General features: G+C 44.7%; 1 protein-coding gene across 1 annotated transcript in view; it reads right to left on the bottom strand.

The window, feature by feature from the left end:
• Positions 1 to 300: 300 nt before the first annotated feature.
• LOC306920965 (A-kinase anchor protein 13-like) overlaps positions 301 to 14,891 on the bottom strand; it is a 55,608-nt gene continuing 41,017 nt past the window's right edge. Inside the window, exons 18-27 of the mRNA XM_079497984.1 lie at positions 12,964 to 13,046; positions 11,992 to 12,219; positions 9,491 to 9,658; positions 8,778 to 8,851; positions 7,437 to 7,481; positions 6,080 to 6,130; positions 4,816 to 5,142; positions 4,290 to 4,469; positions 2,855 to 3,194; positions 301 to 2,200 (exon numbers count right to left, since the gene is read on the bottom strand). Coding sequence (XP_079354110.1) covers positions 2,148 to 2,200; positions 2,855 to 3,194; positions 4,290 to 4,469; positions 4,816 to 5,142; positions 6,080 to 6,130; positions 7,437 to 7,481; positions 8,778 to 8,851; positions 9,491 to 9,658; positions 11,992 to 12,219; positions 12,964 to 13,046 — 1,549 coding nt within the window. The 3' untranslated portion in view covers positions 301 to 2,147. The remainder of the gene's footprint in view (positions 2,201 to 2,854; positions 3,195 to 4,289; positions 4,470 to 4,815; positions 5,143 to 6,079; positions 6,131 to 7,436; positions 7,482 to 8,777; positions 8,852 to 9,490; positions 9,659 to 11,991; positions 12,220 to 12,963; positions 13,047 to 14,891) is intronic.

Genomic DNA, 14,891 nt, shown 5'->3' with positions numbered 1-14,891 from the left:
AACATGTCTCAGACCACCTCTAAAGGAGCTTCATCTGACTGGAGTGATTCTGGAGTCCATCACCAGTGGAGGAAGTACTCAAATATTGTACTTAAGTAAAAGTATCAATACTGCAATGTAGAAATATACCCAATTACAAGTAAAAGTCCAAATAAAAAAAATGACTTGAGTAAAAGTCCAAAAGGTTTGGTATCAAAATGTACTTCAAGTACCAACAAGTAGAAAGTGTCTCATTTCAAGTTATCAAATGTATAAACATATTTGGCCGAAATGTATATTGGCCAAAATGTATATTGGCCAAAATGTATATTGGGTGTTTAATGTATGTTTTGTAATAACAACATAACTGGTAAGTAAAGTTTTCAAATAAATGTAGTGGATTAAAAGTACAATATTTGCCTCTGAGATATAGTGGTGTAGAAGTAAAAGTATTGGAAATAGGAAACATTTAGGTAAAGTACAAATACCTCAAAATTGTACTTAACCCATTTAGGCCTGACCTCAAAATTTTAAAAAAATCTTCTAAATCCTCCAGTTTTCTGAAATAAATATTTTCACGATTTTTCAAAAATACCAGACCTACAAGCTCGTAGCGTGCCACTCGGTGGCACGCTATGAGCTTGTAGATCTGCTATTTTTCAATAGCTAAACTATAACAATGTTTAAAACACCAAAAGGGGTTCCCGCCCAAAATGGGTTAAGTACAGTAGCCTACTTAAGTAAATGTACTTCCACCACTGCTGGAGTGATTCTGGAGTCCATCACTACACCTGGATTGTACTGTAAGTGTTGTAGGTCTATCTGAGTGCAAGACCGGTACCTGGGCTGTATGATTTAAAATGATTGCACTGCCGTGGATTTTAGAATCAATGGAAATTCTGCGCTGACCCCTCAATTTGTTACACTCACTCCATTAAGGAAGCCCGACAGAGGGAAATTGAGCAAGAAATAAATCCTTTCAAAGCAGAAGAACTCAGGTTGAAGAGGCTGGAGCAATTAGTGAGCTATATATGCTACCTGCAGCTAACACCAAATGCAGGGCCGCATCGATCTGATAAGAGGTATAAAAGCCTATTCAGAGATGGATGGATAAAGCAGGAGATCTCCTCAGTGGCACTCAACCGAGCTGGACGCCATCTGAATACTCTGAATGGACCCGTGTGTACATTATACAGACATGTCTGAATGATTGCTCTGCTTATAATACAGAGTGGACCCTGGATAATTAGTTGCGGCCACAGCCGCAGAATTATATGCAGTAAAAAAAAGAACACTCGTTTTGTATAGTGCATTTAAGGTAATCAAGGACGCTTAAATATGGGGTGCATTGAGGATAAACTAATGCAAATGGAAACTTCTACAATGGCCACTACTGTACAAAGTAGTAATGCGACAAATACTTTTTAACCTTTTTTTTGCAAACGGTTTTGCATTTTTGAAAACTTGCCTTAAAAGAAATGCATTGGCTCCAGTTTCCCCTCAGGTAATTATCTCCTAAATGCCTCTCTTCTCTCTCTGGCTCTGTGAATGCTTCCCGAGAGAAACGGAGAAACTCACTCCTTCCACATATCTGTATCTCTGAGAGACATACTGTAAATTGACTATATAAGACTTTTGCGTCCAAGTTCTGTAGTCCCATTGTTATGGATGGTTGGATTGTCGTCCAAATGTCGTCCAGCTTCATTGGGAAGCACCATGAGCTATTCCTGCTATGACTACAGGTGTGTGTGTGTGTGTGTGTGTGTGTGTGTGTGTGTGTGTGTGTGTGTGTGTGCACGTGCGTGTGTGCACGTGCGTGTGTGCGTGCGTGCGTGTGTGCGTGCGTGCATGAGCGCATCTGTGTACAACAAGAGTCACAGTGACAAAGGGATTGGAGCTAGCTGTAGGTAGCATTCTTGGGCACTTTGGGCAGCTTGGCAGTCCTACACTGGGACCAGAGGTTTTGGGCCTCGGTGAGCCCTCACAGCAGAGCTGAAAAGTGAAACATGTCGCTTGTGCGGTTTTCTGTCAACGTGTCAATGTGATGGACTGAAGAAATGAGCATGACCCTAATGAGCAATTTGCGATGAGATTACCGCACCCCCCGAAAATGTCTCAACGTGAACCAAGCTTCAGTGAGTGACTGCTGGTGGGAGGCCTCTCCGCTCTCAGCAGAAAAAGATCTCTCCATCCAGAGTGGCCCCTTCCAGGTGCAGGGAGTCTGTAGGGGGAGAGGAGACCATGCAGTCAGCAGCGGTGGAAAAACTACTCCCATTTATTCATTTTTATTATTAAAATATATTTTATTATTTTTATTTACTCACTCAAACGTATCAATACTGCAATGTAGAACTACTCTGTTACTAATACAAGTCTAGTGCACTCCTAATGTGCCATAGCGTCGTAGTAAATCAGTGTCATACATATTCAGAAGAAAACCAGGAGACTTGACATTCAGGAACAGGGTATGATCAAAATAAGAACATTATAATGGTGTGTAAAAATGTAATCAAACGTTTGCCATGGACAAGACCAAGTCTTTGCCACGGACAGATTTGTCCGTGTACGCCTGTACGGACATATTGATGACCCGGGACCCCTGTGTGTAAGGATCTTAAATGTTGAAACAATCTGCCTGAAGAAACATCTCCACTAAACTGTTATCTGAATCCTCTATACTCTATTTAGTCATAATCCTGTCGTAAGTATATTATTTGCTGAACTGAAGATCTAATATGGTGCAAAGGAGCTGTATGTCTTAATGTCTTCCCACAAATCACTCTGGGCCAGTAAGGGAATGACTGTAATATACCCCATACTAGGGCTCTGGTTAAAAAAGCTCCATGCTCACTGGCCAAAATGAAGGTTCTCCTACCCGTTGTTGTCGTCCCCTTCCCCTCCTTCTTTTTCTTCTTCTTCTTCTCCTTCCTGTCCTTATCCTTGTCCTTGTTCTTACTGGCCAGCTGGAGCAGCCGCCCGGGCATCTGGTGGCCGGAGGAGGAGTTGGAGGAGGAGGAGGAGTTGGAGGAGGAGAAGGGGTTGAGGCTCCTCCCTCGGGGGAGGGACTGGGACTTGCGTGCGGCGGTGGGCTGCAGTCGGGGGGGAGGGGAAGAGGAGGTGAGGAGGAGCAGCTCGGGGAAGTCTCTGTCCGCGGGATGATGATGATGGAGGGAGTCTTCAAACACGGTGGAGGGAGTCGTCTCTTTGGTCCCTCCCTGGAGGGCACAGGGGAGGATTGTAGTGTTGATTTTGGCAGCAAATTTTGATTTAGTTTAGTAGTCTTTTGAATAAAATGTCAATATTGGTTTTAGTCACATATTAGTCATCTGAAATGGTTTAGTGATAGTCTAGTTTTAGGTCACCTTAGGTCACCACACCAGGATGCTTTATTGCGATGAAAACGAATGAAAGCGAAATGTCGGAAAGTGCACTTCGTTTGGGCAGGTGTGAATGCTCATTCGAATTCTGTTGCGGACACATTTTAATTAGTGATGGGAGATTAATCGGCCAACACATCGGTATGGGCCGATTCTAGTTGTTTTTAGATTAATCGGCATCGGTTCGATTATTCAATCAGACCGATAAATTAATAGGTCTGATTAATCAGTCTGTCTTTACAGATAAAAAAGCCCAAAGTAACAGCTTGAACAGATCTACCAGCTCACAATATTAAACATAAAGTTATTTAAGTTTAAACTGACTTGCCTAAGCCTGCAGTACAGACACCCTGTTACATGTATTTTTCAGAATGGACAAAATTATTATAATTTTTCAATACAGAATGAGATCATATCGACATCGGTAATATCGGTTATCGGCCATAACACATAATTTTAATTCATCAAAAAACAGGGGTTTCACTTTGCTGAAACCAAAGGATGTGCCATTGTGGGATGAAGAAGAGAGGAAGGAGAAGGCATTATTACGCAGCGTAAAGATGTCACGTGTACAGACGTAGTCTAATGAAGAGATAGAAGCCCTTATCACAATATGGCCAGACGATCATATACCAAATGCTGATAGTTACACACAAGAACAATGCAGTGTACAGGATATAGAGAGAATGGAGGCGATTGGGTCCAGTCCCCAACACACTGCATCCATGTTACCCTCACTTTACGATTACTCAAAGTATAATTTTAACAGATTTCACTGTGTAGTTTATGAATTGAACACATTGATAAAGTAGGAGGAGAGGGCCAGCCTGCCAGGGGTGTGTCTATGGGACGAGGCACAACAAATCTAATTCAAACCAAACTAAAATGGATTGATTTTGAGGAGAATAACTCGCACGAATCCATCCCTCTTACCTCGGCCAGCCGTATCTGTTCCAGACGTTCTCTGTCTCTCTGCAGCGTGTCTCTGTCTCTCTCCAGTCTCCTCTGGGCGTCCCTCAGTCTCTCCAGATCTCGCTGGTACTCCTCCTTCCTGCTCTGCAACTCCTCGTGCTCATGCTCCAGCTCCACACGCCTCCTCCCCGTCTCCTCGTCCTGGAATTCAGGACAATTGAATTCATAACTGATGCCAAATAGCTATTAGTATAGGCATTATAGGGATGCAACAACCTATATAAGGCAAAATTCTCAAAATGTAATTCTGCTTTAAGTAGCATGTGACGTGTCAAACTAGGGGGTTTTCATGATTCAGAATCCATTGCAAGCATTTGTTTTGCACACAAAAAAACCCCACTTATTTGGCTAAAAACAGCCATGGTTATCACATTTGGGCAAAGTAAAAAAAAGTATATTTTGAATTCCGGACTTTAACTTGTAAGTAGTAGTAGTTCTAACACAGTAAAACAATTGTCTACTTTTCCCACACTGCTCTGTACAGTACCTGTACGTGCAGCAGCACCTCCCTGTCCATGAGCTCCGTCTCCCTCCTCTCCCACTCCTTCTCCCTGCGCCTCCTCTCCTCGGCGTGGGCTGCCTGCTGCCGCTGCAAGGAGGCCAGCTCCTGCCGGTGCTTCTCCAGACTCCTCTGCTTCTCCTGCTCGATCAGGGAGTTGGGCCGCGACGAGGGACGAGAGGAGGACAGCGCCGCCACGGAGGAGGTCGAGGAGGAGGTGCTGCTGCTGTTGTTGTTGTTGGAGGCGGAACTGTTGGACAACACCAGCACCTGACGCTGGTCCTCGATGACGCTGTCCTGTTGGACCACCACCGCCTGGCACACAGCCACAGCCACAGCCACAGACACACACACACACGACATTGATTAGATACGATAATATAAGACCTGTATTGATCCGTTACTCCGGAAATGCAGGGGGGGGGGGGGGGGGGGGGGGGCGGTATAGTACGCACTGTGCGTAGGGCAATACGCCGAGGGGGGGCAACACAATGTGGCAAGCCAATCCTCATAATAATACAATAATAACAAAATTGTCAGCGTCCCTGACTATGTGACCTAACATTTATATTGGCCATATGACGTCTTACGTCGATCAGCATCATTCTCATGTGTGAAGTGCGGAAGGGAATGCATGATACACTGCACTAAAAGCAGAACAACCTCTCTCCAGAGCGCGACTCCATAGTCTCTCTCACGGATGCCAATGATGGACACCTCAGCAGTGCTAGCATAGTGCAAACATTTTAACAATACAAATCGTGTATGGGGGCCCCTAGCACAACATATTTTCAGATGGGGGTCTGCGGCCAAATACATATTAATTTGGGGTTCCTTGACATGAAAACGATTGAGAACCACTGCTGTGGGTAGATAGATAAGTAAATTAAGACAGATGTTATTGATCTGATAAATACTAATACTATAGAGATGTACGGATAGATCAATACAGAGATGGACCTGCAGAACCAGAGACTGCCTGAAGCAGAAACAGATTAGATTAAACCAATCAATAAACAGACAGAGAAAGATGTATGGATATAGATTATTACACTGTACAAAATAGACAGACAGATTGGAAGTTATAGTAAAGTGATTTGAAGGCATAGAGAGACATACATGTATACAGACAGACAGACAGACAGACAGACAGACAGACAGACAGACAGACAGACAGACAGACAGACAGACAGACAGACAGACAGACAGACAGACAGACAGACAGATAGATAGATGTGGGTGGAGTGTTTACCTGTAGTGCACTGAGCAGGTCATGGAGGTGAGACACACTGTGAAGAACCTGCTGTAAGAAAACAACAACACTGTTGACTTGAATACCGTGTGCGAACAATGTTGGCAGAGTAAAAAAAGGGGGGAGTTCCAGGCACTCAGAGTTAACAACAGGGAAAATACTTTATTAAACCAACATATTTCGACCGGTCTCAACACGACAGGTCTTCATCAGGGGCCTGATGAACTAACCTGACTCCGCCAGATTGCGGCAGTATTGAGTTCACAAGTTCCCTCCTCCTACCTCAATCTGGTCTCTCTCAAGCGGAAACGATGAACCCAAACCAGTGGGGGAAAAATCCGATATCTCCATAATAATTTCTAGTTGTAGTCTTGTTAGTTTGTGTTTACATGTATGCTGTGACACAGCTTCAATACGTCATCAGTCTCGCCTTGATCCCGCCTCTAGCTGCCGCTGATCGGTCCGAAATCCGCTGGTTTGGGGTACATCGTCTCTGCTCGAGGTTACCGATGAACACCTGTTAAGGCTCATCCATAGTCTGGATTTTCGGTGGTGAGGTGACCACCGAACTACAACATGATGTCACAAGCCGTGGTGAAGAGCAAACCACCGCCACCACCCCAGCCCTTCTCTCTGTTTTTACTCACCACCGCTCAACGTTATTTCAGCTCCGGTGGTCACCTCACCACCGTAGCGGTGGTCACCTCACCACCGGAGCGGTGGTCACCTCACCACCGGAGCGGTGGTCACCTCACCACCGGAAATCCAGACTATGAATGAGCCTTTAGGTCGAGATAATGTATGTTGGTTTAATAAAGTATTGTTCCTTTTTTAACTCTGAGTACCCGGATCTCTCTTTTTTTAATCTGATGTTTTGTCCCGACTGACCCAGGAGCACCTTTTTACTATTTTAACATTATTGACTTATACGTCTAAACCTGGTTGTTTCTTTGTCTCTGCATTCAATGTTGGCAAAGTATTTTGCCAACACTGTGGCCACTAACACCCGGTATTTAGAGCACTAATCCAGTCCAGTCCAATAAACCTTTTTAGTTCCTTATATAATCTATTGTTCAAGGCTGTGTTAATTGGGAAACACAGATTGATTTTGGAGAACAGACTGAAGTATTAAATGTGGCCTGTGAAATGTTGGTTGTTAACAGTGGCGTGTCCAGACTTTACGACTTTTCTACGTTGCAGTATTTTTTTTACTCAAGTAAAAAAACAAAGAAAAAGTGAGTACTTCTTTCCACCACTGTGTAATGTGGAGCTGGCACCTGGCCAGGTGGCGTCACCCCAGGCCACGTCCCGGACACGCCACTGGTTGCTAATCGACTGTGAGACACAGAACTCTTACCTCGCTGTTCCTCCTCAGTAGCAACAGCAGGTTGGCATTCCCTCCCTGGAGAGAGAGAGAGAGAGAGAGAGAGAGAGAGAGAGAGAGACAGAGCTCACAAGCAGTCCATCTTGATTGGGATAATAGATTTCCTACAGTCTGTCTCCCTCTCAGCCTTCCTGCTGTCTGTCTAAGAGATGAACAATGACAACTGGACGGCTCTCCCTCCCACTGAGCGCCTCCCAGAAGCACACATTCATTCTCATCAGCTTACATAACACACACAGCTTCCCCTCTAGCGACGAGGCCTGTAGGACGTGATCAAGTGGCTTCACTGCATGAAAATAATAGATTGAGAGAGAGAGAGAGAGAGAGAGAGAGAGAGAGAGAGAGAGAGAGAGAGAGAGAGAGAATGCCTGAATACTGTCTATCGTTGCTGTCAGGCAGAAACCTTGTATCTCCATCGACCGTTTCGGATGCGGGGTGGCTCGCCGGAACCGGACCCGCACCCTGTTCCTGTGGGTCTGGAACTTCCGGGGACCCCCACACGGAGTTGCACCACTCACTTCACACGGGTGTAATTATTATTTTAAATACTGAGAATCTTAATTTCCCTCAATGTCTAACATAAAAATCTACACTTTGCTGATATACAGAAAGAATATAAAAGGCCCACATGTGTGTTCCTCGGCCACATGCACACGCAGACAGCACAGAAAACCACCCAATGATAGAACCGCATTTTTGATTAATTATTAACTGTTAAATTGAAATAAATGTAGAATTTGCATACAGATGTGAGGAACTTAATGTAATTGACAAGTAGTAATAGTCAATTAAATTAAGTTCCTCACATCTGTATCCTCACAAATTATGTTGTAAATATTTGTATTTTAAACCAAAAATCCTATCTCTTACACTTATGCCAGTAGTGAAAATAGCAGAGCTTGTAGCTTGACTATTTTCACTATTTTTAAACGTTAAAAATCATAATAAAAAGGAACGGTTTTGGCCATACAAGGTTTCTAACCGACATCATCGCTATGTTGGAGGTCAAATGCATAAAGCTGAACAATGAGTTGTGGCTGTCCACCCCCTCCAGACATCCACTGTAAAACACTCCACCAACACAACACTGACATTAGTCCTGCCCTCAGCCCACAATATCTGACCTAGCGGCCATAGCTTTGGTCCCAGCAGCACAGCCACTGACTCTCTGCAGAGAAGTGCAGATACGAGTTCAGTGTCTTGCTCAAAGGTCAATTGGCAACATTTCTGTTGTCGTGTTACCAGCGTATACCAGCCAGAGGTTGTACAGTAGTCAGTAGCTGTTGTTTACCAACTTGTGCATCAGGCTCCTACCTTTTTCAGAACACTGTCAGACTCTGTCCTGCGCAGGTCTGCGGCCGTGTCCCCGCTCTCATCTCTGTCTCCACCTGAAATGATAGAAACCAGTCCAAATTACAATGTTATACCCTGAAAACGCTGTGTGTGTGTGTGTGTGTGTGTGTGTGTGTCTGTCTGTCTGTCTGTCTGTCTGTCTGTCTGTCTGTCTGTCTGTCTGTCTGTCTGTCTGTCTGTCTGTCTGTCTGTCTGTCTGTCTGTCTGTCTGTCTGTCTGTCTGTCTGTGTGTGTGACTGTGTGTGTGTGACTGTGTGTGTGTGTGTGTGTGTGTGTGTGTGTGTGTGTGTGTGTGTGTGTGTGTGTGTGTGTGTCGTGAGACAAGGAGGAGAAAAAACAGACATAAGAGTGGAGAGGAGAGAGAGGAGTGCAGATTCAATTATATCATGGTGTGTGATGTGATGCTATGAATTATGAACCTGATTTATAATTCATGACGACAAAACTTTGCAGAACGTCAATGGAAGATCAGACGAGGAGCCACTTGCTCTAAATCTATATTCAAACCTGGATAGTTCGAGCGGCGTGATTACATACAATGTCAATGTCTAACGCGTTCGCATTAGATTAAAAATGTAATTTTTATTTATGTTTTACCAACGCTGATCTGCACGACCAAAGCGAAGTGATTGAAGCGACTGGAAACAAATATACATCTTCAGGTTTGAACGCACCTTTAGAGCTCATCTGGTGACTGTCGAATCCTCCGAACGTCTCGGCCCTCCGGGGCAAACACACCGGTCCCACAGCACCTCCTCCTGGACATCCTCCATCCGGCGGCCCCGCGCCCACCGCCATGGCACCTCCCAGACTGCCGTTCACCAGCGTCTGGAGCGTCTCCACTGTCACACACAAATTCACACACACGCACACACACAGACAGACACACACCCACAGACAGACAGAAACACAACCACAGACAGACAGACATACACGGTGGTTTAGTAAACTTTTTGGGACACCCTGTTACCGTAACATTAAGGCCTATTCATAGTCCAGTTTTCGGTGAAGAGGTGACCACGAAAACTACAACAAGACGTCACACCACGGTGGTGACTGCTCACACAAAACATCTCTCTGTTTTTACTAACCACCGGTGGTCACCTCTTCACCGGAAACTGGACTATAGGCCTTTAATCTCCCCTAGACAGATTCAGAGCTCCGCAGCAGAATCTCTCGGCAGCTCCTGTTACAACATGTAGAGTCAGGAATGTTAGGAATGTAAACAAAGACATGTAGCGGAAGAGGATGGACCAAACGGGCCAACATCCTGTTTATCCACATTGTATTGGGCGCCGCCCCTAGACTCAGTACAGCCTAGGTAATTCGAAAGAAAAGAGGGCGCTGTTTTTCCTTTTTTGGTCGATGGGTTCCCAGATCGCTGTAACGCTAACCCTAACATTAGCTCTAATCTTAGGACGGTGCAGTACAATCATTACTGGCCTATATCTGAAACACATGCCCGCACACACGCACAGATATTCATCGAAAAATTTTCCTTCATAGATTTGTAACTCTGAGAGTGTACAAACGGAACCAAATGGACCCTTCCAGGCCCATGTGGTTCCATTTAACTCTCTGAGGTGAATCAACACTCAGGATTTTACCCTGTGTAACACAGGATGAGGTCACACACACAAAACAAACAAACCACAAAGCCCGGTCCACGGGGACAGGAGCAGAGACATACAGGAGAACACAGGTCACTAACTACATTACCTCTCGGTCTAACACTGTTAAGAGCCCACAGCCTACAGCCTTCATCTGCTACACTGCCTGCCTGCCTGCCGCACTGTGCCGCAGTGTGTGCGTGGAGCGTGCATGTGCGCGTGTGCGCTTGTGCGTGTGTGTGTGTGGGGACAACAGTTATACTGCCTGCGGTGGCGTGTAGACATGGAACCAGTTTTCAATCTGTTCTGTTCAGTTCCATTAAATTATTTTTCATGCTGTTCTCTCTAGGCCTGTCACAATTATTACATAATCGTCTAATCGCAATCATTTGAGCTAATCACAATTATTCTTGCATAATCGTCAGTCGTGTCCATGTTGAGAAATGGCCGTATATCACGTTTTCCACATGAATGTTGTAAGCGCGACCACGCTTTACTTATGAGCCGTGAATAAAGCTTGTTTTGATCAAAAATGCAATCTGGGAAAAGAATCCAAGATTCATTGAACATTGAAGTCAACGAGGGGAACATTTTTACTGACAGACGGACCATTTCCTGTTTATCTCAACGGAGACGCTGATAGACGGTAGTGTAAAGCGATCTCAAACTGAATGAATAGAAATCAATAAATGACGAGAATCTCGTCTTTGGCACTGGGGACAAAGTATGTTGCTGCTGTAAAATCTTCAGTGTTTTACGCAATGTTATTATTAAAACAAACAAAAAAACCCCAAAAGGAAAATATGCACCATCATATTGTATATCATATCACACCCTATGTAGGAACACAAAGCACTAGCGGTAAAAGCACAATATTCTCCCACAACAGGGTGTGTATTATATAGTGTTGCACGTGTCAGCAGTAATGAGGATTGTTACCGAGGTGCGTTTGTCAGTCACTGTGAAACGCAGTGTAAACACACCCCCATCTGAGTTCTGACCTCGCTTCTCATTACACCAAAGACTACCGACCCCGTCCCACAAGAGGTCTATGCATTTTCTATTTATGACCAGCTATACTGTGGCTCTGATGCATCGCTTGGCCGCTAAGATCTCCGCCTCTGCACTCACGCGTACCATAAGCTGCTCACACATATATCCGTACTTTTTAATGAGTAATGCAGCAATGGTCTTTTTTGATTTTATTTATTTTCTGGGCAGCGCAGTGGGTTAAGACCTCCCCCTCCAGACTCATGACTCATGACTTCGTTCGGCATTAAAAGTGGAGTATGAATCGACCCTAAATGTCATCAATCATACCAGCCTCAAACGCCTGACACTTGAATTTGACCATGAAACGTTCAATTACTAGAACATTACTTAAAACAATTCTAAACAATATAGACAATGAAAAGTTCATACACTTCAATACAAACAAACAAACAAACAAAATTTGCTTCTGAACTTTGCGTTTCAACTTTAATATGGTATTAAAAATGGCGATATATTCGAGAATCTGTATTTTTGCCCACCCCTACATTTTGCCAACCAGCACCGCGCCTCACCTTCCTGCAGGGCGTGCTTCATGATGGGTTCTCCGCGTGGCAACAGCGCCTCCTGGCTGCCCGACGCCGCCCTGAACAGAGACGCCTCGGCCTCGCGCTGCTGCCCTTCTGCCCCCTCTGCTCTGGAGGCGTCGTCTCCTCCTCCTCCGCACTCACACATCTCCCGGAACACCCTGGCCTTCTCCTCCAGGAGCGTCACGATCTGCTCGTCCTTCTGCCTCAACAGATCTGACACGGCAGGGAGGAGGAGGAGGAGGAGGGGGGAGAGGAGGAGGGGGGAGGAGGAGGGGGAGGAGGAGGGAGAGGAGGTGGGGGGGAGGAGGAGGAGGAGGGGGGCGGAGTAGGAGGATGAGGAGGAGGGGGAGAAGATCAGAATTATGACACACTTTTGACTGCTCCAAAAAATGTATATTTATTTAGCGACACAATAGTCTTTATAACATACTGTACTCGATAAAGAGTATGCAAGGGATAATGTCGAGGTGTTGAATCATCCTGAAGGGCAATAAATTAATACATTTACCCGAAAGTAAGAACAGAACAAGGTATTTAGATAAAACAAGAGGATTATCAAAGTTAAAAATGAGGAACGCCTTTATTAAATTAAAAAGGCAACTGCCAACATGTTTCGACCAACAAGGTAACAAGTTATTTCAAGGTAGTGTTGCGCTGGCCGGCGTCTGCCCAGCTGCAGCACAGTTGCCTCGGAAAACAAGGAAGTGAGTTGATCAAATAGAATCAATTTTCGGGTAGGCTACTGCTTCGTCTATTTCTCGCTTCAAATATTTTCAAAAACATTCTTGAGACCTCACGGTCGTAATGTATTTTTGCTGTTATGTCGCTAAATAAATATATTTATTCAAAAGAACAGCATTCAAAAGTGAGTTGCACGCACACGCACACGCACACACACACACACACACACACACACACACACACACACACACACACACACACACACACACACCCTACCTCTCATCTCCTTGGCCTTGGTCTCCAGCAGTCTCTTGTCCTCTTCCGTCTCACTGGGGATCCCCTCATCGTCATCCTTCTCTCTGTCCAAAACAACAGACGGCCAATCAGATACACTCTCCAACATCCACCAGCCAATCAGATACGGTCTCCGGCATCCACCAGCCAATCAGATGGAACAAATCAAACACAACTAAGCCAATCGGACAGCTAACGTTACAGAGCCAATTGGTTATGGAAACTAACACTCTTATTCCTGCTGCATGGTTTGGGATCCAATCCCAGTCGGGATTGATGAATCCAAATAAAATGAGCTAATAGTGGTCAAGCAGGGGTCAAGGTCCTGCCCACAGATTCAGACCAGAGCCTCCGGCTTGGCAAGGCACTCCCAACAATCACAATGGGCTTTATGGACACAAAATAACTTAATAATAAGGTGTTACCGAAGATACTAAATAAGGCTCTCTTCTATTTTGTGTACAGTGGAAAGTATAGTTGAAACTCCTCACTGTCAGGTGAAAAGACGCAGACGGCAACCACGTGTGTATTCGACACCAGGGAATTGGCATAAAGACTGAAATAGTTGATTAAAAAAAAAAGCAAAAAAGCAAAAGCTAATTACACAGTTTCTGCCAGATGGCTACGTCAAAGTGAGAAAGAGACAGAGCGAGAGAGATAATCTAGCCGATCTTTCTCCAAAGACATTTAGATAACATTTAGCTGCTCTCCTCTCATCATCATCATCTCTCTCTCTCTCTCTCTCTCTCTGTCTGTCTGTCTGTCTGTCTGTCTGTCTGTCTGTCTGTCTGTCTGTCTGTCTGTCTGTCTATAGTGTGCAGTAAATCCTCCTGGTCGTTCCTTAATACCATTAAGACCATGCTGTCAATATAAAGTCAGGTCTGCTCTAATCCCTCTCCATCACAGTTTACATCACCACACTACTACAGCCTTAAAACCTGCGCTGTCAGACTCCCGGGTTACAAGGAAAACTCAGGTGAGATTTCACTCGGCAGGATCAGAATTTTAAACATGTAGCATAGGCCTTTTGGGGGGTCACACTGCAGGGAATGGAGGGGTAAGGTTTGTGGTTAAGGGGCTGATGGGGTGGAAGAGGCAGAATGGACCTCTTCATAAAGTACAAATTTTAAACCTAATACATGGTACCGTAATCACTTCTACATCTAAGTCCTGGGTTGCGAGGTCCATAGAGGTGAAGTTTCACACTCCCGGACACATTTAAATCCTCGTGGAGGTGTAATGGGGAGCATTCGGGTCAGAACAGGAAATAAATGCTGAGGAATTGAGTTGAGGGGTGAGGATTAGAGGTGATGGTTGAATAAAGGGGTTATGTTAGGTTTTTATTAAGGGCCTAGGACGCTAGTAGGACGGGTTAAGAGGTGAGTTTAAGTTAACCTATTAAGACCGGGAAGGCATCTATGTAATTTATCTACAAGCTCACGCAGGCTGCAAGCTTGTAGATCTGCAAGTCTCTGAATATCTATATTTTTTCAAGCAAATATTGTTAACTCAAATCTTTGCTTCTGGGGGTTCCTTGGAACTAAATATTTTGCGATTGGCCAAATATATATCATTTTGGGGGTCCTTGACATGAAGGTTTGAGCACCATTGATATAACAACTTAAATTTTTCTGAAAACTGTTAGGATTTAGAAGACATTTGTAGAATCAGCCGCAGGTCTTAGTGGGCTATGGGTCAAGGTACCACACTGAGCCTTTACTTTAAGAGGTGAAGTTATGGAGAATTGGAAATGGCTTTCTGTATTGGTCTGTGAATTCAATCAACATTGTAAAGCACACAGCATTGTGCTGTGCAGAATCCTTTTCAGGCCGAAAGAGAGATTAGACGTTTGCCCAGGACCCAAACTAGTGAAAATAGCAGCTCTACAAGCACACAACGCGTCGCTTGGC

Source organism: Electrona antarctica, assembly GCF_951216825.1.
Source record: "Electrona antarctica genome assembly, chromosome: 3".
In the NCBI taxonomy this organism is placed as follows: Eukaryota; Metazoa; Chordata; class Actinopteri; order Myctophiformes; family Myctophidae; genus Electrona; species Electrona antarctica.
This window is presented reverse-complemented; position numbering and strand designations above follow the sequence as displayed.